This window comes from Esox lucius, chromosome 6, assembly GCF_011004845.1.
Source record: "Esox lucius isolate fEsoLuc1 chromosome 6, fEsoLuc1.pri, whole genome shotgun sequence".
NCBI classification, from domain to species: Eukaryota; Metazoa; Chordata; class Actinopteri; order Esociformes; family Esocidae; genus Esox; species Esox lucius.
In genome coordinates, this window is record NC_047574.1 from 25993026 (window position 1) to 26016670 (window position 23645).

Below are 23645 nucleotides of genomic sequence, written 5' to 3' on the forward strand. Positions count from 1 at the left end.
GATGGGAGGTCACACGGGGGGCAGTTTTGCAAATATCACCCGCTTAGAAATGTTGTCCCACTGGTTAGTAGGGTGGTTAGTATGCATCTGACGTTATCTCACCTGCAGCAATGAGCATAGAGCAGAGAGGAGGGGAGCCTTGACTGGCTGCCAGGTGCAGAGGAGTGTTCCCTCCAAATGTAACCATGTTTACATCTGCTTTCAGCTGGAGGACAGGAGACAAGACAACCCAGATCAGATCACATACACAGACCCAAAAATGTATAACAGTTTATAACAGCTTGTGTGTGTATGCCAGGGTTGTCTATGAAATTCTATATAAATGATTGTAAAGGCTCTCATCTTTCATTTCTTTTTAAGAAACTTAAAGCTAAAAGTAATTTTTATTGAAAGTTGAAATAGTTTTCGGATTCGGAATTCATTTCAAATGAAGCCCAGAACTGGCGTGTGTCAAGACCAGTACCTCTGTGATGAGAGTGCAGGCCACTTTAAAGAGGTTCTCCTTAACGGCCAGGTGGAGGGCAGAGCATCCGCTCTTCTGCTCAGGGGCGTTGATCTTAGCCCCGCCCTCCACCAGCAAACGCAGACAACGCTCGCCTCCTTTACGGACAGCCAGGTGGAGAGGATAGAGACCTGAGAGGAAATGGCCACCATTAGGATTGCTACTACAGTTAAGCACACTGACTCTTAGGCCTACACTAAATCCTTTATATTCAGGTCATTCAAATGAGTCGTCCTTTTCATACTCATGAAATTAACTGTTTATTCCTTTATACGTCTCAATTTACCGTGGTAGTCTGCCGTGTTGACCAGGTGGGAGTAGCGTTCTCCCAGGTGTCCCAGTAGGACCCGGAGTGTGGTGTCATCCCCAGTCAGCGCCGCCAGGTGCAAGGCGGTCCGGCCGTCCTGGTCCAGCAGGGTGGGATCTGCTCCGGCCCTCAGGAGAACATCCACCACCTTAACCTGACCGGTGATCACCGCCAGATGGAGTGGACTCTTCAGAGAGAAAGATGGAGAACAACCTGTTGTGAATAGAACTTCAACACAGAGCAACTATTGGTTCAGTCTAATAAACAGCCACTAGCATTTTTGCCTAGCTCTTTTTCCTAGCTTTCTAGCAAATATAGGACATCTGCACCAAAACAGATGTTTGTTTTCAGTAAAAGAAACAAGCCTGCCAACGCTTCACAGACGTTAAGCAAATTTCTTGCAGTCCATTTCCTAAATTCTGGTTCTCTGGTCCAGCCCAGCTGCAAATGGTAGTCTCAGTACCTGGCTGAGGTGGTTGAGCTGATTAAGGACTCTGTCCTGGCGCATGTTTTGGAGTGTATGAACCAGCTGCTGAATCACAGCTGACTGCTGATGAATGATGGCCAGGTGCAAAGGCCTGTGGGGAGACCGGAAATGTGAGCACAGTGACCGCTGTGCGCCGTGTTTCGATAGCGGAACAACACAATCCAGTTGAAGCCTTCAGAACAAAGAGGTCCTGAGACGGCAGTTGTTGAACTCACGTGTCCCCGTTGTCATCCTGGACCCCGCATAGGTGTCTCTGCATTGCCAGAAGGACCCGGACATCCCCAGTGGTGCAGTACTGTAGGAGGGCCCCAGCTGTCTGTCTGCTCAGCCGAGTGGCCCTGCTCTGGAGAGTGGCAGCTGGGAACAACCAGAGGCTTATTAGCATGACGCAACTCTTCCGACCATGTCCCCTCCGACCAGCTCCATCTAGTTCCCCACCCCCCCAACCACTGCTTAAAGGTAGGTTACCCATGTGGAGGAGGTGCTGCTGTAGCGGCAAAGCCATTGGTCTCGGCATCTGTCCTGGCGTTTGTACGACCGGCGCTCCTGCTTCCTGGGTGCCCTCGGCCGTCGCAGGGGTGCCCGACATCTGGGCCACACCTCCTCCGAAACCGGAGAACCCGCTTCCCATCCACCCCCCCGACCCATTCATCTGCTGGTTGAACTGGAATCCTGTGGATGGGAGAGATGAGACACAGGAGTGACGTCAGTCGACGCGAGGAGTCACAGAGGAGGTTGTGATATGAGAAAGTGCTGATCGGAAAAGACAGTTCGAAGTGGATTCTTTAGGTTCCTTACCTCCTCCTCCCCCTCCACCTGATCCGAATCCTCCGCTGCCCCTCCCTGGGCCTCCAGCTCCTCCCAAAGGCCCTCTCCATTGGTCATTATAGGGCAGGGGCTTCTGTTTCTTTCGCTGCACCTCCTCTTTATCTGATGGAGACAAACAGAGGATAGATGTAGAAAGAGAGAGAGGGAGACAGAGAACAATAAAAAAGGGCTTCATGCGATTCAGCGTGACCTCTGGTCCTGTGTAACCCCGAGCAGTGGGTTACTCACCCTGAACTTGAGGAACGTAAGTGAATTGCTTGGGGTCGCTGCAGTCTCCCCCTTTCTTCCTTTTCAGCTGGAGGAAGACCGTGACCGGGCGCTCGATCTCGGTGCTGTGGTAGGGCGGAGTCTTAAAGACGATGGCGTACTGTGCAGGGACGAGCCGAAACAGTGACACAAAGGGGCATGGGTAAGATACTGCAGGGTGGGGACTTCACCTGCTGCTAAATGATATGCTCAATATCTACGAAACGACAAATATATGACTTTCACCAATTACTCACGCAAAATCCCCTGTCCATGACACACACACACACCTCTGAGTAAAGACTGTACCTGCTTGTGGACATCGGTCGGAGAAAAGTCCCCATAAGCCTCCCAGCTTCCATCGTCCTCCTCATAAAAGCGGATCTCAATATCATCTGGGAAACAGTAAAAAACCTGATCAAACTGAGTAAACTCTTTCAGGAAAATGATGTAGAACCAGTAAGGGATAAACTGTCCCTTTCACTATATCCGTACACAAAAAATGTTACTCCACATTGAAATCGGACCGTTGTCTGGTGCAATATTCATATTGCAAGACCAATGCGATATTTTGAAACATCTCAACCACATGTAATGTCTGCTGCTGTACTTTTACTTCTCTTGCTGCTGCTTCCCGCACACAGCACATCCTACCATTTGTCACTTACAGTAAGTAGCACTGTCCTTCCTCCATGGTGTTAGGTTCACTATAAGTTGGCCGATTATTTCAAATAAAAACAACGTTGCTTATCACTTTGCCTTTTCAATAAGTCACTTCATTTCTACAGCTCAGCAAAGTGTTTAGATCCACAGCGTGTCGCAAAAGGAAATACAACTCTTTCCTAGAATAATTGAGATTGTTTGAACAAATCTTATGGCCCTTGCCCTCACCTTTCTGTACTTTGTCACAGAGCAGGAAGATCTCATCTCCTCCCAGCACAGACCCACAGGTCTTATCCATACGGGAGATCTTCAGGTTGGAGGCATTGGGTGATTCTGGGTGGAAACACGTGTTTAATACTTATAACAGACATAGTCAACACATGTACGCTTTTAGCGCTAATGCACCAGATTGATCAAATCAAGGTTTCGATGACCAGGGTTAAAGAACAACTAAGTAAAGGGAGTTTCTACTCACTGCTGTCATAGATTGGGTTGGAGACCACCGGCTTCAGGGCCCTAGAGAACCCTCCGTTACTGTCCTGGAGGTAGGCTGTAAACTTTAACCTCACTATGTTCAGGTCCATAACCTTGCCAAGCTCTTTAGCTTCTCTCACTATGGCTTGTTCCTCTGCATCTGAAAGAAATAGACAGAGAGGTCGTTTGTTGCAGTTTTAATTTTTCTATGGACCAACTTGACTTGCACTAGACAGCATATATCTCAAGTGCAGATTGGGCTGTCAGAGGGGAGATTTCCCAGTTAAAGAGGAGTTAAGCTGAACTTCAGGCATGTACCGGTGAAATGGTAGTGTGTCCCTCTCTGCCTCTTCTTCTCGTCTCTCAGTCTCTTGGTCAACACCTCCACCACCCCCCTCTTGGTGACATGAAGGATACCCAGGTTGCTGAACCTTCAGAGAACAGAGGAATAGAAACAGAAGTTAGACCGATGTTGACATTGTAGTCACGCTGCCCCTATTGTGCGCGTAGCACAAGTTTTAAGCATGGTGGCAAAAACCAGAAGCATCCTGATTTCCGAAACGCCTGCTACGTGACGCTCCACTCACACACTGTATCAATTTCAAGGGCTAGGCTCACAGCTTGTTGACGCACAGTCACGTGGCAATATAACAGGTAACACCTGATCAGTACTCACTGTGCTGTAAGGTCATTCGGGCCAATGTCAACACTGCACATCCCGCTCTCGGCGCAGCACTGCCTCCCCACCAGACTGTGAGCATGGACCTGAGGCGGGTCGGAGTGGGTCACCAGCTGCACCTCTACCCTGGCAATCCCCACGTAGTTAGATACCTGGACATAAACAGGGAGGAGTCAGACCGCGAATGGCTACGGTTGGTTTAGGACGCGGTGAATGAGTACAACTTCACGGCAACGTTCACAACTGTCTGCAGTGTCAACACAAACTCTGGAAAGCTTTAGGCTGCATCTCGACTCCATTAAACTAAGACGCGTGAATAAAAAGCAGGCAGACACAGGGATAAAATAATAACCAGTATTCAACAGATCAGATCAGTAGTGCTGTAGCTCACTTTGACAGTTGGATAGGTCCTCCGGTTCCTCTCACTGGAGGCCCCTGGGAGCCCACCATGGGATGGACCCTCACACTCATAGCGGAATCTGAATCCTCTCTGCAGACAAAGGTGAAGAAGGAAGTCCAGGGAGAATCCCCTAACATCAATGCCAGCACTTACGGTAAAAGACAGTCACTTCCTAAATCCTGGACTTTCCAGCCCACAGTAATATTGTAACGCCATAAAGCGAACACAGGAGCAATGGATGGGTCTGGCAAGAGCATTTCTATGGCCACGTTCCATACCAAACAGAACAGAAATGCAAACACAACACAAAAGATCCCAAACATAAAAAGCTTTTTGTAAGTAATGTGAAATCCATAGATTAGGGCTCAACTATTTCATTTCAGTTGACTGATTTCCTTATTGCATGTTGCGCTAATCTATATTTTTTTCAGAATAGTTCAAATGGAATCTTCTTTTGTGACTTACTAAGTAAGTTTGATCTAAAAAACTTTGATCTAGAAAGTAGTTTGGTGAGAATCAACTGATTATGTAAATGTCATAGTTTCACAATGAAAAGAGGGAAGAACTTTAGTCTTTTGCAATTATTTTAACTGAATAAGTACAACGAGATATTACACTATCTGACAGTTTAAGACAAACTTAAAAATCACCTGTTTGGGCTCCTCAATTATCTGAATGTAGGGTCCATGAGCTGTGGTAAAGAAACACAAGTTCGATGTGAGAGGCCACAAATACAAAAATCCACCAATTCAAACAATTAGCAGAAAAATAAGAGTATCATGATTATGTATAACGACAAGTGAGAAGGTTATAGAGCCAAATTATACCCCCCCCACCTAAAATTCTAAAAATTAAAGAAGCGATTACCTAGCTAGTGCTAATGGTGAGAGGTTAGCATAGCCATTACCGGGCCAAGCAATAAAACTTAGTTTTAGTTAGAAACAGTTTGAGATGTGTGGTCCAATGCACATCTCGCCAAGCCGTTCTGCTTCTTGTTGGCTAACATACACCCAGGCATACATCTACCCCAAGCCAAGATTTGTGACCCGACCTACCATAAGGAGATACTAGCGCACATCAGGGGAACCCTACATGACAACTACCCTGTGAGACAGTGATTTACAGAAATCTTACTCAAACTTGGGTCCATGGTCCACACTGGTTCATGTCATTTCAAGAAAAAGTCCCACTGATCGCATAGGCTTTTCATTCATAGAACCGGAGACACGCAAATAATATCTATGCCACTGCTATTTGGCAATTTGAGTTTGACTCCATCTTTCAAACAGTTTCACCTATTAACTATTATTGTACGACTTTTTGTTAAAAGGTAGGACTCTCTGGAACATGTATTTGTCTTTTGTTTCCTTCTATAATGCACACAATCTGTGTTATATACTTCAAAAGAGACTGTGGCAATTGAGAATTCAACACATTAAATGGACCGTGTAATCACCATCTTCAAAACAATTCAATTTGTTAGGGTAATAGAAATTATAATAATAAAAATGCAATGGTCAATATTAATTGTAAGCGGTCATGTAAGCGGCGCCCAGAGGAAAAAGACATGCTTTGCCGGTCCTTGGCAGAATATGTTTGAGAAAGTATGGGGCACACAAAGTTCTTTTCAAGACAGGTTGATATGTTTGATGTCAACCTGTATGGAAACAAATCCCAAACTTTAACTACTTCTAAACAACATTGAGTTGATTTATCTTAAGGTTTATAGACTTTTTCGAACACAAATCAAATAACAAAAATGTATTCAAAATAAAGAAAAGAAAAAGTACAATTGTTGTTGTTTGACCAGGTTCACTTCATCTGTAATTAGGTCTGGAAAATGTAGACCTGATCATGTTTTAGGTCAGATTTCTGTAAAAATATGGTATTCACAAACACAAACGCCACTGTATTGCCACGTGTAAATAAGGTCTAACCCTACCTGTTTCTGGGATGTAGGGCTCGACCTTGACATCCACGGTGGGGATGTACTCATATGATAGATTCATCATCAGCTGGGGAGATGACATTTTAAAGATGAACCTCTATGTCAAACCCTTCATTTAATAACTTTTGTGAAAATGTGAATCTAGTAATGGACACACAAATAAATCAAGCAAAAAGACAGCAACTTACCTCATTTTCGATCATTTTCATGCTGTACTGATTTTCATCCATTCTGAAAACACAAAGGTAAAATATAAATGACCAAATGTCTCATCCAGTGTCTCACATCCTAAGTATGAGAGACTTTACTGTAGAGACGTTTACATAAACAGGAAGCTTTAATATTACTCAGTATGAACTCACTTTGTCTTACTGTTCCCTCCCTTTCTTTATGCAATGACTCAAAACCAACATTTCAAGAGCAAGAAATACAAGTTGTCACAACAAAGAAAATTGTAGATAAACGTTTAATCCCATACACTGGACTGAAACATGACAGTTTCACTTTTCACACTGAGGGAACAAGGAAGGCAGTTACGTTCTTTCTATAATTTTTTTTCTTTCTTTCTTTCTTTCTTTCTTTCTCTCCTCCCTCTTTACTCATGCATGTCACTTCCAGGAAGTGGGTCAGGGAAAAAATTTTGAGGAAAGCCCCCAGAATACCAGCTCAGCACTGCCTCTACTGTGAGACTGACAAAGTACACCTCATGACGTGCTCTCGCCTTAATCATTAATATTATCTGACTTGCAAGAACAGTAAAACCTTTAGGTCATTATGCAGAAACTTTTATCCAGAACGACTTACAGTAGTGAGTGTATAAATGTTTCTTGTTGTTATACTGGCTCCCAGTGGAGATCGAACTAGAAACCTTGGCATTGCAAGCGCCATGCTACATCAACCGAGCTACCAGGGAATAATCGTAAATGTTCATGGAGATCAGGTTTTTGGAAATTCCAATTGAACTGGGTACTAGAGAATCAGGCTACTTGGAAAAATATCCTGACTTGTAAATCGATGGTAATCCTCATAGTGAAAGTTCAATAGCCAAAAACAGTCAATCTATTCTGAATAACAGGGAAAATCCCTGCCAAAACAGGGTGGCCCCTTATTCTTCAATGATATATTAAGCATATCCTTTACCCTTAAAATCCAAACTAACTTCTTGTAAAACTGCCTCCTTCGTTTTGTATGAAAACCAGGGTGTCTTCTACTCTGACTTAGGTGGGGTTCGCCCAGGTTTTTTTATGTATAGGACTAGCAGGAGGTTTTGCATTGTCGCATGCAAACTGTCACGTCTCTGATAAATTGACAGGATGTCTGATGTGATATTGGTAATCAAAAATGAAGAACTAAGATCTTTTTAACCATCCATTTAGATTAGATTCCAAGTGACATAAGAGAATTGTCTATATACATCTGTGTACAAACCAGAACAGGTAACTGTTTATTGATGCCGCCAACAATACTACCCCAGCAGCACAACCACGACATCTGAGACAGACTTGATCTAGCACTGTGAACACTGCGTATTAACACATCTGCTAGAGCTGGGCAGAAAGTACCTGAAGAATGTGTCATCGTCTGAAACACAGGAAACTTTTATTTAGATTTTCATTAGCCAGCTCTGCAAATGTGTCAAATGACATTGGTTCCTCAATAAAATATGTAGTTCCACAGAAAAACAATTGTAACTGTTTGCATACGCACATCGCAAAAAGGTATACATCCTTAAGTGTGCACCAATTCCACCACTGCTCTCATTAAAACCAGTATTTACTGCCACGCACGGGCCGCCTGATCCCATTAAAGTACAGTATACTGAGAGATATACAGTATCTCACAAGTGAGTACACCCCTCACATGTTGGTAAATATTTTATTATATCTTCTCATGTGACAACACTGAAGAAATGATCGTCTTGGAGGTGTGTTTGGGGTCGTTATCATGTTGGAAAACTGCCATTTGGCCCAGTCTCCGGAGGGAGGGGATCATGCTCTGCTTCAGTATATCACAATACGTTGGCACTCATGGCTCCTTCAAATCAACTGTAGCTCCCCTGTGCCGGCAGCACTCATGCAGCCCCAGACCATGACACTCCCACCACCATGCTTGACTGTAGGCAAGACACACTTGTCTTTGTACTCCTCACCTGGTTGCTACCACACACGCTTGACACCATCTGAACCAAATACGTTTATCTTGGTCTCATCAGACCACAGGACATGGTTCCAGTAATCCTTGTCCTTAGTTTGCAAACTGTTTGCGGGGTTTCTTGTGCATCATCTTCAGAAGAGGCTTTCTACTGGGACCACAGCCATGCAGACCAATTTGATGCAGTGTGCAGTGTATGGTCTGAGCACTGACAGGCTGACCCCCCCCCCACCCCTTCAACCTCTGCAGCAATGCTGGCAGCACTCATACGTCTATTTCCCAAAGACAACCTCTGGATATGACGCTGAGCATGTGCACTCAACTTCTTTGGCCGAACATGGTGAGGCCTGTTCTGAGTGGAACCTGGCCACCGTATGGTCTTGGCCACCATGCTGCAGCTCAGTTTCGGGGTTCTTCTTATAACCTTTTTATGTAGAACTCAGAGAGTTCTTTGCCATGAGGTGCCATGTTGAACTTCTAGTGACCAGTATGAGGGAGTGTGTGAGCGATGACACCAAATTTAACACACCTGCTCCCCATTCACACCTGAGACCTTGTAACACTAACAAGTCACATGACACCGGGGAGGGAAAATGGCTAATTGGGCCCAATTTGGACATTTTCACTTATATTTCCAGCGGTTTAGACATTAATGGCTGTGTGTTGAGTAATTTTGAGGAGACAGCAAATTTACACTGTTATACAAGCTGTACACACTACTTTACATTGTAGCAAAGTGTCATTTCTTCAGTGTTGTCACATGAAAAGATATAATCAAATATTTGCACAAATGTGAGGGTTATACTCACTTTGTGAGATACTGTACATTACATTCATTACTGTAATTAATGTAATGTAAAACGGAAGTAAACACCATGCCAAATTTCCTGGATAAATTGCCTTGCATAAGCATCAGATGAAATCCCGCTATGTTCTAATCTCTTCTAAACTCTGCCCAGATTCTGCTTTTGGGTCTGCTCTGCCTGAGCTATCATGTCAGCTAGAGAACAACAAAACATCTTAAGTCAGAAAAGTGCGTGACCTGCATTTACACCAAAACATGAACACTCATGAGGTATGTTTTAAGTCCATTCCTTACAACACACTTCACTGTCTGCAAACTCGCCTCCACCTACAGACATTGCAGTCATTTGGCAATTAGCAGGTCTTTGACCATGTAAATGATGAAAAATGAATTAATATACTAACTGACGTTTTAAAATACATTGTGATATTTATCCATTTGCAAGCATATCAGCAAACCTTCACCTGCTGTTTTTCAATGGGAGAGTGTCAATTAGCCAATAACCAAATTCCATATTTTATATTCACCCCTGGCAAAATAAGTGTAATTTCAAGAAGGTAATGCTGGATAAAAACGTTTTTCCATGAGGATAAAACTCTAGATACTTCTGGCCCTGACCCATTGTTCAGTCCACAATAAATGTACAGGACAATCAACTGTCCCGTCAAGCTGTGTACACAACTAACTGACAAGTTCAACGCCTAAACAGTACATACCTCACTGCTCCAGACATGATGATGCTGTTAATATTTCATAGATGATGTATCACGGTCACTGTTAGCTCCCTACCTTAAAAGAAAGTTACGATTAGTCGACTGGGTATTTCCTATGGGTATAACAACATAATTCCACCGCCCGTGTATCCATCCTCCACAAGTGTCTTCCAAATAGTACAGCAGTCTAACACGGGAATTTCCAGGCTCTGGTTGCTGAGAAGCGGCCAAATCACCTACCCACTATCCCTTTAAACAATTCTGAACTAATTAGAATGCATAGCAGACTATCAATGAAAATTGTCAGTACCTAGCATAATGAAAGAGCTTTATGAAATTGAAACAAAACACTATTCACCAACTTCCTTACCGTACAACTCTTCTGAAGCCCTCTGAAATCCAACGGCCTCTACGTAGAGAACCAGCCAGCACTGCTGCTTCAGTCGATCAAACCGATCGTGAAATGTCAGGGCGTTTGCGCACAGAATACAAAGCACTGTGCAGTGTTCACTATCGGCTCAAATCCTGGATTTGTTCCATGTGTTTCACCATCGATTTCAACTGATTTCTAACAATGTACTAAATCTGTTATGAACGGCTGATAGCCTAGAGTGACTATCAAGTCAACTGGAAAGCCCCTCAGTGCTGGGGGAATTCCGCACACATGAGTAAAACTTGAGCTACCGATTGGTTGTGGGAATTGTCCTGACAATAAATTCCCCGCCCTAATTTGCAAGTGTGGCAAATAATCAATAGTTTTTCGATAAACGAATAAAACTAATAAGTAAAAAACGTATTTATTTTACATGGAAAAATATATTCTCACCAATTCATACAACACAAACAAATGCACATAGTAAAATAGTACCTACATGGAAGAATTTTCTTAAATTATTGCTTATTTCGTTTTAGGTGAATAGAAGAAAACAAGTTTGCTCACTGGACTCCTGAATTGCTGAACCAATTACATTTTTGTGAACTTATATTTAGCTTTTAATTTAGAAAAGAAGAATACAAACCTCCACACACAGATACCCTACAACTAGTATTTGGTTGTACAGCCTTTGGCCAAGGTGACTGCAAACAGACACTTGTAGTCACCCATGAGCTTGCTCCACATTTTACAGGCAATGTGGCCAACTTCTAACAGCCAAATGCTAAAATTATTTTTGAGTTATGCACTCCAGAAAGAGCTGTTTTTCTTTAGCTCTCATCAAGTTATGGACGTGATTCAGATTGATACTCTTTGCTAGACACAGAACGATCTAGCATCTCTTAACCAGGTGCTTGTTGATTTGTTTGGGGTTCTTGCTAAAAGCCACACATCCTATAATGACGACTCAGTTTTAAGACACTGGACTCTGAGACTCAGTTTAACACATGATAATGTGCCTCAGGCAAACCCACAACATTAAAAACTCTCCTGCATCTTTGTATATAGCTATGGTGTTCTTTCCATTGAATCCTACGCTTTGGTGTGAGTAAACTAAGTGCTGATCTTTATTGCCATAGAGCTCAAATTGTTTTATTAGTTCCCAGAACTTTCCTCGAGAATGTAGACTTGTTTAAAGTGAGTTTTGAGAAGTGAAAGCAAGCTTTGGGAAAGGTTTTCTATGTTTACCATATCCAGATGAAGTGTTCAAAGAAAACAATACCATACCAAAAATCATTTATGGGGAGGTTTGATAACACTGTCAGGATACTTTGTTGCCTATTTGCATAGAAATATATGTATAGTCCTACATCCGACACTGTTAATTCAAGTGAGAGATGATTTGGAGTCATGTAAATCCATTAGCAGGAAGTCCTGGGCAGTGGGGACACTGTTCTCATCACACACGAAGTGGCTGCGGACTGTCAGGAGGAAGGTGCGCCTGGGAACAGACAGTAAGGAGTGGATTCTGTCAGCCACTACTTGGACAAACCTGACATCTGATCCTGGGGCTGTGGAAGAGATCAAACACTGTGTGAGTGTGGAGACATACTATACTTAAAGTAAAATTGTCCAAAAACTCTAAATCCATATAACGTACAATACCTCTGGAAGGTGCTCAGACCCCTAACCATTCAACATATTTTTTTGTTATAGATTGAATTTGTAGTTTTTTGGCATCAATCTACAGACAATACCCCACAAGCAAAAACAGAAAACATTTTCAAAAAAAATGTGCAATAATTTTTTATAGATTCTTTACTTGAGTACTTTGTAGAAGTGCTTTTGGTAGCTATCACAGCTTTTCTTCTTAAGTATGCCTCCATCATCTTTAAACATTTGGATTTGGGCAGTTTCTCACATTCTTCCTTGCACATCCTCACAAGCTCGGTCAGAATGGATGGGGAGCTGTGATGTTCTATTGGGTTCAAGTCCAGACCATGGTCAGACCCGGTATTCCACCTCTCTGTATTTTGCTCCCATTCTACCAGTCCCTGCTGTTGAGAATCATCCCCATGCTTCACAAACCTTTTAACCCGGGTACTTAGTTTGACTGGACTGCCAGCTCTAGGAAGAGTCTTGGAGGTTTCACACTGGTGGAGTCCACTGTGCCCCTGGAACTGCTCCCCAGATCTATGACTGATCTATTGCACCTTGTGGTGAACCCTTTATATTTGCTCTTGTGAAGTCTTCTCTTTATGGTAGACTTGGAAAATGATATGCCTACTTCCTGGATAGTGTTCTTCACTTGGCTGTTGTGCATTATTTTCTCAGAATGTACCAAATGAATTCTTTGCAGCCTAAGGATGGCCTAGTCATAGCAACAGATTCCAAATGAGAATGGCATACATGGAATCAACTCCCGACCTTTTATCTGCTTAATTAATAAAGAAATAATGAAGGAATTGCCCACACCCGTCCATGAAACAGCTTTTGAGTCAGTCGTCCAATTAGGTATAGTCCCTTGAAAAAGAGGGGTCTACATATAATTCCTAAACCCTTCCTCCAGTTTGGATGTGAATACCCTCAAATTAATGCTGAGAGACTGCGCTTTAAGTCCATATGCATTATTTAATATATTTTGGTAAACAGACAAAATAACAATCAGTATCCAATGATTTCCAAACCTAACTGTAATTCTCAGAGGCCTAAGGAGAGTTCCATGGACATGCACTGTGAAGTGTAGGACCTTATAGACCGGTGTGCATTTCTAAATCATGTTCAATCAATTGAATTAGCCACTCCAATCAATTTGTAGAGACATGAAGGATGATCAAAGGACACAGGATGCCTCTAACCTCAATTTGGGAGTGTCATGGCAATACATGACTTTTTTTCAATAAATGTGCACAAATTTCAAACAGTTCTTTTGCTTTGTAATTAAGGGGTATTGTGTATAGATTGATACCAAAGAAAGACACAAATCTATTATAAATTAAGTCCATAAAACAACATGGAGAAAGTGATGAGGTCTTAACATTTTCCAAAAGTAATACCCTCTGAAATTATTAGAAAAGCTAATCATTTGTTATTTTGGCTCTATACGCTATTGATCAATGGTTTGAAAATCAAACAATTAGAGTAAAAGTATTGATTCTCAGAGTTTATTTTAGGGTTTCACAATTAAAAAATGAAAATTTTTATAACCTTATTTCAGGTCACCAAATGTTTTGTGACAGATTAATATGTCCAAATTAAACATGCTAAATTCTGTTTAGTATTTGGGTCACATTTTATTAGGTTGTATTAGCTGCTTCAAGTCTGCGAACCATTGATACCACCAGGTGGTGGGTATCTTCCCTTGTGGTGCTCTGCCAGGCCTGCATAGCAACCTCTTTTTAGGTCATTTTGCCCCAAGTTGACTAAAAAATATATTAATTTGGATTTACAGTTGTGCTCAATAGTTTGCATACCCTATGAGAATTGGTAATAAATGTACCATTTGTAAAGAAAACATGAGTGAGCAGGCAAACACGTCTTTTATTTATTATGGGGTTCACATTCAACTGTAGGTCATAACGGAACGGCACAATCATACAAGAAAACATAAAAGAAGTCTGCATACCCTTAGTTCTTAATACTGTGTATTACCCCCTTTAGCATCAATGACAGGGTGCAGTCTTTTGTAGTAGTTGTCTATAAGGCCCCGAATTCTTGCAGGTGGTATAGCTGCCCAGTCGTCTTGGCAAAATGCCTCCATGTCATGCAAAGTCTTTGGTCATCTTGAATGAACCGCACGTTTGAGATCTTCCCAGAGTGGCTCAATGATATTACGGCCAGGAGACTGTGATGGCCACTCCAGAACCTTCACCTTTTTCTGCTGTAACCACTAGAGGGTCAACTTGGCCTAAAGCTTAGGGTCATTGTCGTGCTGGAAAGTACAAGAGCTTGCCATACATTTTCACAAGATTGCCGTGCCTTTAGAGCTCAAAGACCCCCGAAACATCAGGCCTTGTTGACCCCTCTCCAAACATAGCACTTACGGTTGTGACCATAAAGCTCTATTTTAGTCTCATCACTCCAAATAACAGTGTGCCAGATGATGTGATGTGTGTCAAGGTGTTGTCGGGCATAACCAGTCACCTGTAACCAGGCTTTATTGTGTCACTGGTGCAGTAAAGGCTTCTTTCTGGCAACTCGACCATTTAGTTTTTGTTCAAGTATCGTCGTATTGTGCTCCTTGAAACAACCACACCGTCTTTTTCCAGAGCATTCGCCTGAGGTTACCTGTGGGTTTTTCTTTGTATCCCGAACATTTTTCTGGCAGTTTTGGCTGAAATCTTTCTCACTGTACCGGACCTTGGCTTGGTATCAAGAGATCCCTGAAGTTTCCACTTCCTAATAAGTGATTGAACAGTACTGACTGGCATTTACAAGGCTTTGGATATCTTTATCTTTTTTTCCATCTTTATAAAGTTCCATTACCTTGTTACTAGGGGTGTAACGATCCATCTACTACATCGATGTATCAATATATATTCCTATGATCCAACTACATCGATCTGTGCTCAGCAAGTTGGCATTCCGGACGATATATATCGATCTAACATCGTTTTAAAATGTAATCAATCGATTGTATCGATACTATGAAATAACCCATTGGATTTAAGCACGTCAGACTTTATAGGAATGTTTTTTCTTAGCACTTTTAATGATAAAGGCGATAAACGTTACTCGATTCAGTCTACCTATCCGTGACGTCATCGCCCCGGGCCAGCAGCAGCGCAAAGACAACAAAACATAGCATGGCAGATGGCAGAGGAGAAGCCGACGAGCGAGAAATTATCAAGCCACCATTGCGGTCCAGTGTGTGGAAAGTGTTGGTTGCACTTCATTTTTGATATTAATACTGTATTTGTATTATTTCTATGTTGAAAAACAACAGCAAAAGTAGCAGGTAAACCTACTGTTAATTCAACCTGAAGAAATGTTGGTTGCACTTTATTTTTGATATTAGTACTGTATTTGTATTATTTCTATGTTGAAAAACAACAGCAAAAGTAGCAGGTAAACCTACTGTTAATTCAACCTGAAGAGATGCTGGTTGCGCTTTATTTTTGATATGAATATAGTAGTATTTCTATGTTGAAAAACAACAGCAAAAGTAGCAGGTAAACCTACTGTTAATTCAACCTGAAGAGATGTTGGTTGCACTTTATTTTTGATAGTAATATAGTAGTATTTTTATGTTGAAAAACAAAAGCACAAGTAGCAGGTAAACCTACTGTTGAAATGTTGGTTGCACTTACTGTACTTTTATTGAAAATGTATTGAATATTGAAAATGAGAGCAGTACATTTTAATTTCCTGTTAATTCAACCTAAAGTGTTGGTTGCACTTTATTCAAATAAAATGTGAATGCATTTGCCATTAATTGTTGTTTACTTGTTTGTTTATATCCCTAATTAATTGATACCTGATTCCCTTACAAAAATAACAGGAATCTAGGAAACTTCACCTGCACTGTCCAGTATCCAGGTATTTTATTTCAGTCAAACGGGTTGAATTTTTGGCTGAAAAGATACTGAATCGATTTCAAGTCACTGAATCGTTTCGGATCGTATCGTTCTAAATTAACCATTATCGGCCTTGAATCGTATCGACAACCACGAATCGTGATACGAATCGAATCGTGGTTAAAATTAATCGTTACACCCCTACTTGTCACACAGGTCTTTTGACAGTGCTTTTTTGCTCCCCATGGCTCAGTATCTAGCCTGCTCAGTGCATCCACGTGACAGCTAACAATCTCATTGACTATTTACACAGACATTTTTGCAATTTAAAAATCCACAGGCGTCACCTCGCTGGCGGGGAAGGAGCCTGAGATCGTGCGAGAGATTGAGAGGTTCCGACTAGAGGTAGTCGGGATCACCTCTACGCACAGCTTGGGCTCTGGAACCACACTCCTTGAGAGAGGATGGACTCTTCACCACCCTGGAGTTGCCCATGGTGAGAGGCGGCGGGCTGGTGTGGGTTTCCTTATAGCTCCCCAGCTCTGCCGCCATGTGTTGGAGTTTACCCCGGTGGACGAGAGGCTCGTTTCCCTGCGCCTACGGGTTGGGGATAGGTCTCTCACTGTTGTTTGTGCCTACGGGCCGAACGGCAGTGCAAAGTACCCAACCTTCTTGGAGTCTCAGGGAGGGGTGCTGGAAAGTGCTCCGACTAGGGACTCTATCGTTCTACTGGGGGACTTCAACGCCCAAGTGGGCAATGACAGTGACACCTGGAGGGGCGTGATTGGGAGGAACGGCCCCCCTGATCTGAACCTGAGCGGTGATCAGTTATTGGACTTCTGTGCTAGTCACAGTTTGTCCATAACGAACACCATGTTCAAGCATAAGGGTGTCCATCAGTGCACGTGGCACCAGGACATCCTAGGCCGCAGGTCGATGATCGACTGTGTTGTCGTTTCATCTACCCTGCGGCCGTATGTCTTGGACACTCGGGTGAAGAGAGGGGCGGAGCTGTCAACTGATCACCACCTGGTGGTGAGTAGGATCCGATGGCGGGGGAGGAAGCTGGACAGACTCGGCAGACCCAAGCGTACTGTAAGGGTCTGCTGGGAACGTCTGGCCGAGTCTCCTGTCAGAGAGATCTTTAACTCCCACCTCCGGCAGAGCTTCGACTGGATCCCGAGGGAGGCTGGAGATATTGAGTCCGAGTGGACCATGTTCTCCACCGCCATTGTCGAAGCGGCCGCTCTGAGCTGTGGCCATAAGGTCTCCGGTGCCTGTCGAGGCGGCAATCTCCGAACCCGGTGGTGGACACCGGAAGTAAGGGATGCTGTCAAGCTGAAGAAGGAGTCCTATCAGGCCTGGTTGGCTTGTGGGACTCCTGAAGCAGCTGACGGGTACCAGCAGGCCAAGCGGACTGCAGCCCGGGTGGTTGTGCAGGCAAAAACTCAGGCCTGGGAGGAGTTCGGTGAGGCCATGGAGAAGGACGATCGGCTGGCCTCGAAGAGATTCTGGCAAACCATCCGGCGCCTCAGGAGAGGGAAACAGTGCCCTACCAACGCTGTTTACAGTAGAGGTGGGCAGCTGTTGACCTCAACTGGGGATGTCGTCGGGCGGTGGAAGGAGTACTTCGAGGATCTCCTCAATCCCGCCGTCACGTCTTCCATTGAGGAAGCAGAGGATGAGGGCTCAGAGGTGGACTCGTCCATCACCCGGGCTGAAGTCACAGAGGTAGTCAAGAAACTCCTCGGTGACAAGGCACCGGGGGTGGATGAGATCCGCCCTGAGTACCTCAAGTCTCTGGATGTTGTGGGGCTGTCTTGGTTGACACGGCTGTGCAACATCGTGTGGCGGTCGGGGACAGTGCCTCTGGGATGGCAGACCGGGGTGCCTCTTTTTAAGAACTATAGGAGGATCACACTTCTCAGCCTCCCCGGGAAAGTCTATGCCAGGGTTCTGGAGAGGAGAATACGGCCGATAGTAGAACCTCGGATTCAGGAGGAACAGTGTGGTTTTCGTCCGGGCCGTGGAACACTGGAGCAGCTCTATACCCTCTACGGGGTGCTGGAGGGTTCATGGGAGTTTGCCCAACCAATCCACATGTGTTTTGTGGATTTGGAGAAGGCATTCGATGGTGTCCCTCGCAGCATCCTGTGGAGAGTGCTTCGGGAATAAGGGGTCCTGGGTCCTTTGCTAAAGGCTGTCAGGTCCCTGTACGACCGAAGCAGGAGCTTGGTCCGCATTGCCAGCAGTAAGTCAGACTTGTTCCCAGTGCATGTTGGACTCCGGCAGGGCTGCCCTTTGTCGCCGGTTCTGTTCATAGTTTTTATGGACAGAATTTCTAGGCGCAGCCAGGGGCCGGAGGGTGTCAGATTTGAGGACCACACGATTTCGTCTCTGCTCTTTGCGGATGATGTTGTCGTGTTGGCCCCTTCAAACCAGGACCTTCAGCATGCACTGGGACGGTTTGCAGCCGAGTGTGAAGCGGTGGGGATGAAAATCAGTACCTCCAAATCCGAGGCCATGGTCCTCAGACGGAAAAGTGTGGCTTGTCCACTTCAGGTTGGTGGAGAGTGCCTGCCTCAAGTGGAGGAGTTTAAGTATCTAGGGGTCTTGTTCACGAGTGAGGGAAGGATGGAACGGGAGATTGACAGACGGATCAGTGCAGCTTCTGCAGTAATGCAGTCGATGTATCGGTCTGTCGTGGTGAAGAAAGAGCTGAGCCGCAAGGCGAAGCTCTCGATTTACCAGTCAATCTATGTTCCTACTCTCACCTATGGTCATGAGCTTTGGGTCATGACCGAAAGGACAAGATCCCGGATACAGGCGGCCGAAATGAGCTTTCTCCGCAGGGTGGCCGGGCGATCCCTTAGAGATAGTGTGAGAAGCTCTGTCACCCGGGAGGAGCTCAGAGTAGAGCCGCTGCTCCTCCACATCGAGAGGGGTCAGCTGAGGTGGCTTGGGCATCTTTTTCGGATGCCTCCGGAACGCCTTCCTGGGAAGGTGTTCCGGTCCCGTCCCACCGGGAGGAGACCCCGGGGAAGACCTAGGACACGCTGGAGGGACTATGTCTCCCGGCTGGCCTGGGAACGCCTCGGTGTCCCCCCGGAAGAGCTAGAGGAAGTGTCTGGGGAGAGGGAAGTCTGGGCATCCCTGCTTAGACTGCTGCCCCCGCGACCCGGCCCCGGATAAGCGGAAGAAGATGGTATGGTATGGTATGTTACAGGGTTTTCAAAAACTAATTATATTCTACCTAGTGCCCTATGACAGATGTTTAATATTAATTTTGATAAAACTGTCATTAAACAAGTACAGTACAATTAAATGCAAATTATATATTAAACAAATTATATGGGTGTGGTTAATATTCAGGTTTGTATACACACAAAGCTATAATTTGTGATCAACGACCTGCTTTATTGCAAAAACTCTCAGCAGACTCAAGGCAGTTGACATTGAAATCTGTGTATACAAAGTATTGTGTCGCTGTGGTTCTTATCACATTGTTGGCTCAACCAGGAAGTCTAGACTAGAATCATTACAAGCTTGAAGGAACACTTTATATTGCCTTCCAACTCGATTTGGCTCACAAGTGAACAATCCGCCACAAGAAATGGCTACAGTGTGATGAGACAAGCCAACCGTATTTAATTACTAAACCCCCCAAACCTGAACAGTGCTGGGCAGTTGCATCACTCTTCATGGGTCCCCTGGGCCAATCCACAAGCAGGATTAAAAGCCTGGTCTCGCAGTGACACAGCTAACTGCTAAGAAGTGACAGAATCTATACTTTAACCCCATTATTTTTTTAAATTTTGTTGTATACCAAACTATAGAAGTATGAAGCCAAAACAACAAAAAAATGCTTCACTGTCCCAATAATTACAGAGTACACTGTATATTTAAGCACTAGTGCACAAGGAGATGTGGTATATGGCTAAAATAGAACAGCTAAGAGCTGTTCTTATGCACAATGCAACAGTCCCAGGAGACAGAACTTAGCCGTGGTACATTGGTAATAAACCACTAACCCCAGAGATCCCTTATTGCTATTTTTAAACCAGTTAGCAACAGAATCAGGTGCTGTGATGCCAAATCCAGGGTGGGTACACACACACACACACACACGCACACGCACACGCACACGCACACGCACACGCACACGCACGCGCACGCGCACGCGCGCGCGCTTTTCACCGGTCAGAATTTAGATTTTAAACCCCTCAGTTCATAAATACAGGTCCGGAAAAAATTAAGAGACCACTGCACCTTTTTCTTTCCTTTCCAAAAAAGTTGAAAAGGAAAGTTTTGAGTGAGGAACAGAAGCATTACATTTGCAGTGGTCTCTTAATTTTAACCCTTCGGTGCAGTGGTCTCTTCGCTGTTTCTGGAGCTGTGTACGTACACGCACAGACACACAGACAATGTTGTGGAAATTCTTGAACTGATGTATTCTTGGTCCTATGCATGTATGAATGAGTTACTAGTTAAAGTACTGAGTACCCATGTTTAGGTGGGTAGAGGAGCGTGAAAGAGGGGTTCTGGTATTTGTCCTAGGGGAGCATCCTTGACCGGCACCAGTAGATTATAGGTTTAATCGTAAAGCTGCCTATAATGTTGTTTGTCCAGATGCTGTGAGTCTTCTCCTACAGTTGAAAAGGTTACCCATGTGGGGGAGGATAGCTTGCCCCTTTAGGTAAACACAACAGTAAACATTATGGCAGGACGGATAAGGTTGAGGGACAGCCCGCCCTTTGGGTAAAGCCTTTGTGACACAAGACAGATGGGCAACAACTTACCACACCCCTTTTCACTGTAATAAATACGGATTGTGCATGTATGGAGTCAGAGACTCCTTGGACGATTATGTTGGTAAGTGTTTGACGCGTCTCTCTTATTTGCAAATGATTAATAAAACTGTTAATTGTGCCCAGAGAATTTCGTCTCTGTACTTCCTTATTTAAGGGTGTCGATCGATGGAATTACCATCACAACAACCACTCATGTCATTATCCAGCATTTGTGTATACACTCACCTATAGGATTATTAGGAACACCATACTAATACTGTGTTTGACCCCCTTTCGCCTTCAGAACTGCCTTAAATCTACGTGGCATTGATTCAACAAGGTGCTGAAAGCTCTCTTTAGAAATGTTGGCCCATATTGATAGGATAGAATCTTGCAGTTGATGGAAGCTCCCGTTCCACCACATCCCAAAGATGCTCTATTGGGTTGAGATCTGGTGACTGTGGGGGCCATTCCAGTACAGTGAACTCATTGTCATGTTCAAGAAACCAATTTGAAATGATTCGAGCTTTGTGACATGGTGCATTATCCTGCTGGAAGTAGCCATCAGAGGATGGGTACATGGTGGTCAGAAAGGGATGGACATGGTCAGAAACAATGCTCAGGTAGGCTTTGGCATTTAAACGATGCCCAATTGGCACTAAGGGGCCTAAAGTGTGCCAAGAAAAAGGCATGATGGATCCATGTTCTCATTCTGTCTACACCAAATTCTGACTCTACCATCTGAATGTCTCAACAGAAATCCAGACTCATCAGACCAGGCAACATTCTTCCAGTCTTCAACTGTCCAATTTTGGTGAGCTCGTGCAAATTGTATCCTCTTTTTCCTATTTGTAGTGGAGATGAGTGGTACCCGGTGGGGTCTTCTGCTGTTGTAGCCCATCCGCCCCAAGGTTGTGCATGTTGTGGCTTCACAAATGCTTTGCTGCATACCTCAAGTGGATTTATTTCAGTCAAAGTTGCTCTTCTATCAGCTTGAATCAGTCGGCCCATTCTCCTCTGACCTCTAGCATCAACAAGGCATTTTCGCCCACAGGACCGCTGCATACTGAATGTTTTTTCCTTTTCACACCATTCTTTGTAAACCCTAGAAATGGTTGTACGTGAAAATCCCAGTAACTGAGCAGATTGTGAAATACTCAGACCGGCCCGTCTGGCACCAACAACCATGCCACGCTCAAAATTGCTTAAATCACCTTTCTTTCCCATTCTGACATTCAGTTAGGAGTTCAGGAGATTGTCTTGACCAGGACCACACCCCTAAATGCATTGAAGCAACTGCCATGTGATTGGCTGATTAGATAATTGCATTAATGAGAAATTGAACAGGTGTTCCTAATAATCCTTTAGGATTAGTGTATATATTAGTGTATATAGTAGCAGTATGTAAACTTTGCGTATCTACAGTATGTTTGTGTATTCTCTCTAAATTGTGTCTGTCACTAGCTGCACTATTACACAAAATTCAGACTGTGTACATGTCAGTTAGTGAACATACGCTCCTCTGATATATGACTGCAGGAATGTGGGAAGACAGAAAGGACAGGGAAGACAAAGGGAGAAAGACAGATGAAGGGACACTCATCAACTTACCCACAGTCTTGCCCAGTTTGTCAGGAGGAGTATTCAGGAGGATCTTTTGCAACAGGACAGGTGGCACATGGACACATACCTGGCTCTCCCCATCCTTTACCGTCAGCAGAACTGGCCTGAGGTGAATAGAGGAAGTCAGTTAACGGACTCCCAGTCTTGTAGCAGTGTCACACACGTTTGGGATCAGACCTTGAAAAGGAATCAGATTACAAACTGCAAACCCAAGCCACTCTGCTGCTGATGTTTTACTGCAGATTTCACTTCCAAATGGCCACTTCACCACACGCAATGGCCTGTTTGCAATTGACACAATCCCCTCTGTTGAAATTTGAGCTACACTGGCTGCTTGAGTCAGCGACTGGTTAATTCTCTCAATTTGATACATTTATTTGATAAGCCTGAGAAGTGAACACGTTCACCAAGGTAATGGAAGTCAGTGAGTGAAGTATTATTGAGGACTCTCTGTATACACGCTATGTAATCCAATGTTGCTATGAGAGGCCCAGTGTTGTGGGACTGACCGGTAATAGCGTCTTACTCCTGTATGGGGCAGGCAAGGGTAACAGGGACAGTAGATCCCATTGTCATCAGTGTCCAGCTCGGCAGCACAGCGGCCGCAACCCGTGAACGTGATATCACCAGACACAGTGTCGAGGATCCTTTCCAACGAAGTGTCGTTGTCGATCTGCTGCAGTGTATTCTGGGACCGGCTTCCTTGGAACTGGAAAGCTGTGATGTGAACTCTCAGTTCCACATCGCCTTAGAAGAGAACAAGTCACCAGTGTAGGAGGTTAACATCTTCAATGTAGTTTGTGAGACAAGCCATTGTTTTCACTGGCTGTGCTACTTTTAAATACAGAAATGCATTTACAAACCTGGAAGACAAGACCCAGGTTTGTAAATGCATATTTAACCCATATTTAACGATAAGACTTACATCCACATAAAATGGATTTTTTTTGCCACTGATTAACACAACAACAAAAAAAGCCTGAAAAATCTGCAAATTATTGGTTCTAAATTATTAAGAAATATGAAACAGGAAAAGAATTGATAGTATAAGTCTTCACCCCCTTTGCTTCGACAAACCTGAATGAACTGTGGTGCAACCATCTGTCTTTAGAAGTCACATAATACATTGAATTGAGTACC

At 44.0% G+C, this 23645-nt stretch overlaps 1 protein-coding gene across 1 annotated transcript in view; it reads right to left on the reverse strand.

The window, feature by feature from the left end:
- LOC105010701 (nuclear factor of kappa light polypeptide gene enhancer in B-cells 2 (p49/p100)) overlaps positions 1–23645 on the reverse strand; it is a 34717-nt gene that overhangs the window by 2525 nt on the left and 8547 nt on the right. Inside the window, exons 7-27 of the mRNA XM_034292839.1 lie at positions 23015–23252; positions 22494–22609; positions 11973–12147; positions 10207–10230; positions 6723–6765; positions 6529–6601; positions 5237–5277; positions 4578–4676; positions 4184–4338; positions 3826–3938; positions 3509–3667; positions 3262–3366; positions 2680–2765; positions 2353–2491; positions 2095–2226; positions 1765–1968; positions 1512–1653; positions 1273–1387; positions 789–996; positions 464–633; positions 103–205 (exon numbers count right to left, since the gene is read on the reverse strand). Of these exons, the coding sequence (XP_034148730.1) occupies positions 103–205; positions 464–633; positions 789–996; positions 1273–1387; positions 1512–1653; positions 1765–1968; positions 2095–2226; positions 2353–2491; positions 2680–2765; positions 3262–3366; positions 3509–3667; positions 3826–3938; positions 4184–4338; positions 4578–4676; positions 5237–5277; positions 6529–6601; positions 6723–6765; positions 10207–10230; positions 11973–12147; positions 22494–22609; positions 23015–23252 (2640 nt within the window). The remainder of the gene's footprint in view (positions 1–102; positions 206–463; positions 634–788; positions 997–1272; positions 1388–1511; positions 1654–1764; positions 1969–2094; positions 2227–2352; positions 2492–2679; positions 2766–3261; positions 3367–3508; positions 3668–3825; positions 3939–4183; positions 4339–4577; positions 4677–5236; positions 5278–6528; positions 6602–6722; positions 6766–10206; positions 10231–11972; positions 12148–22493; positions 22610–23014; positions 23253–23645) is intronic.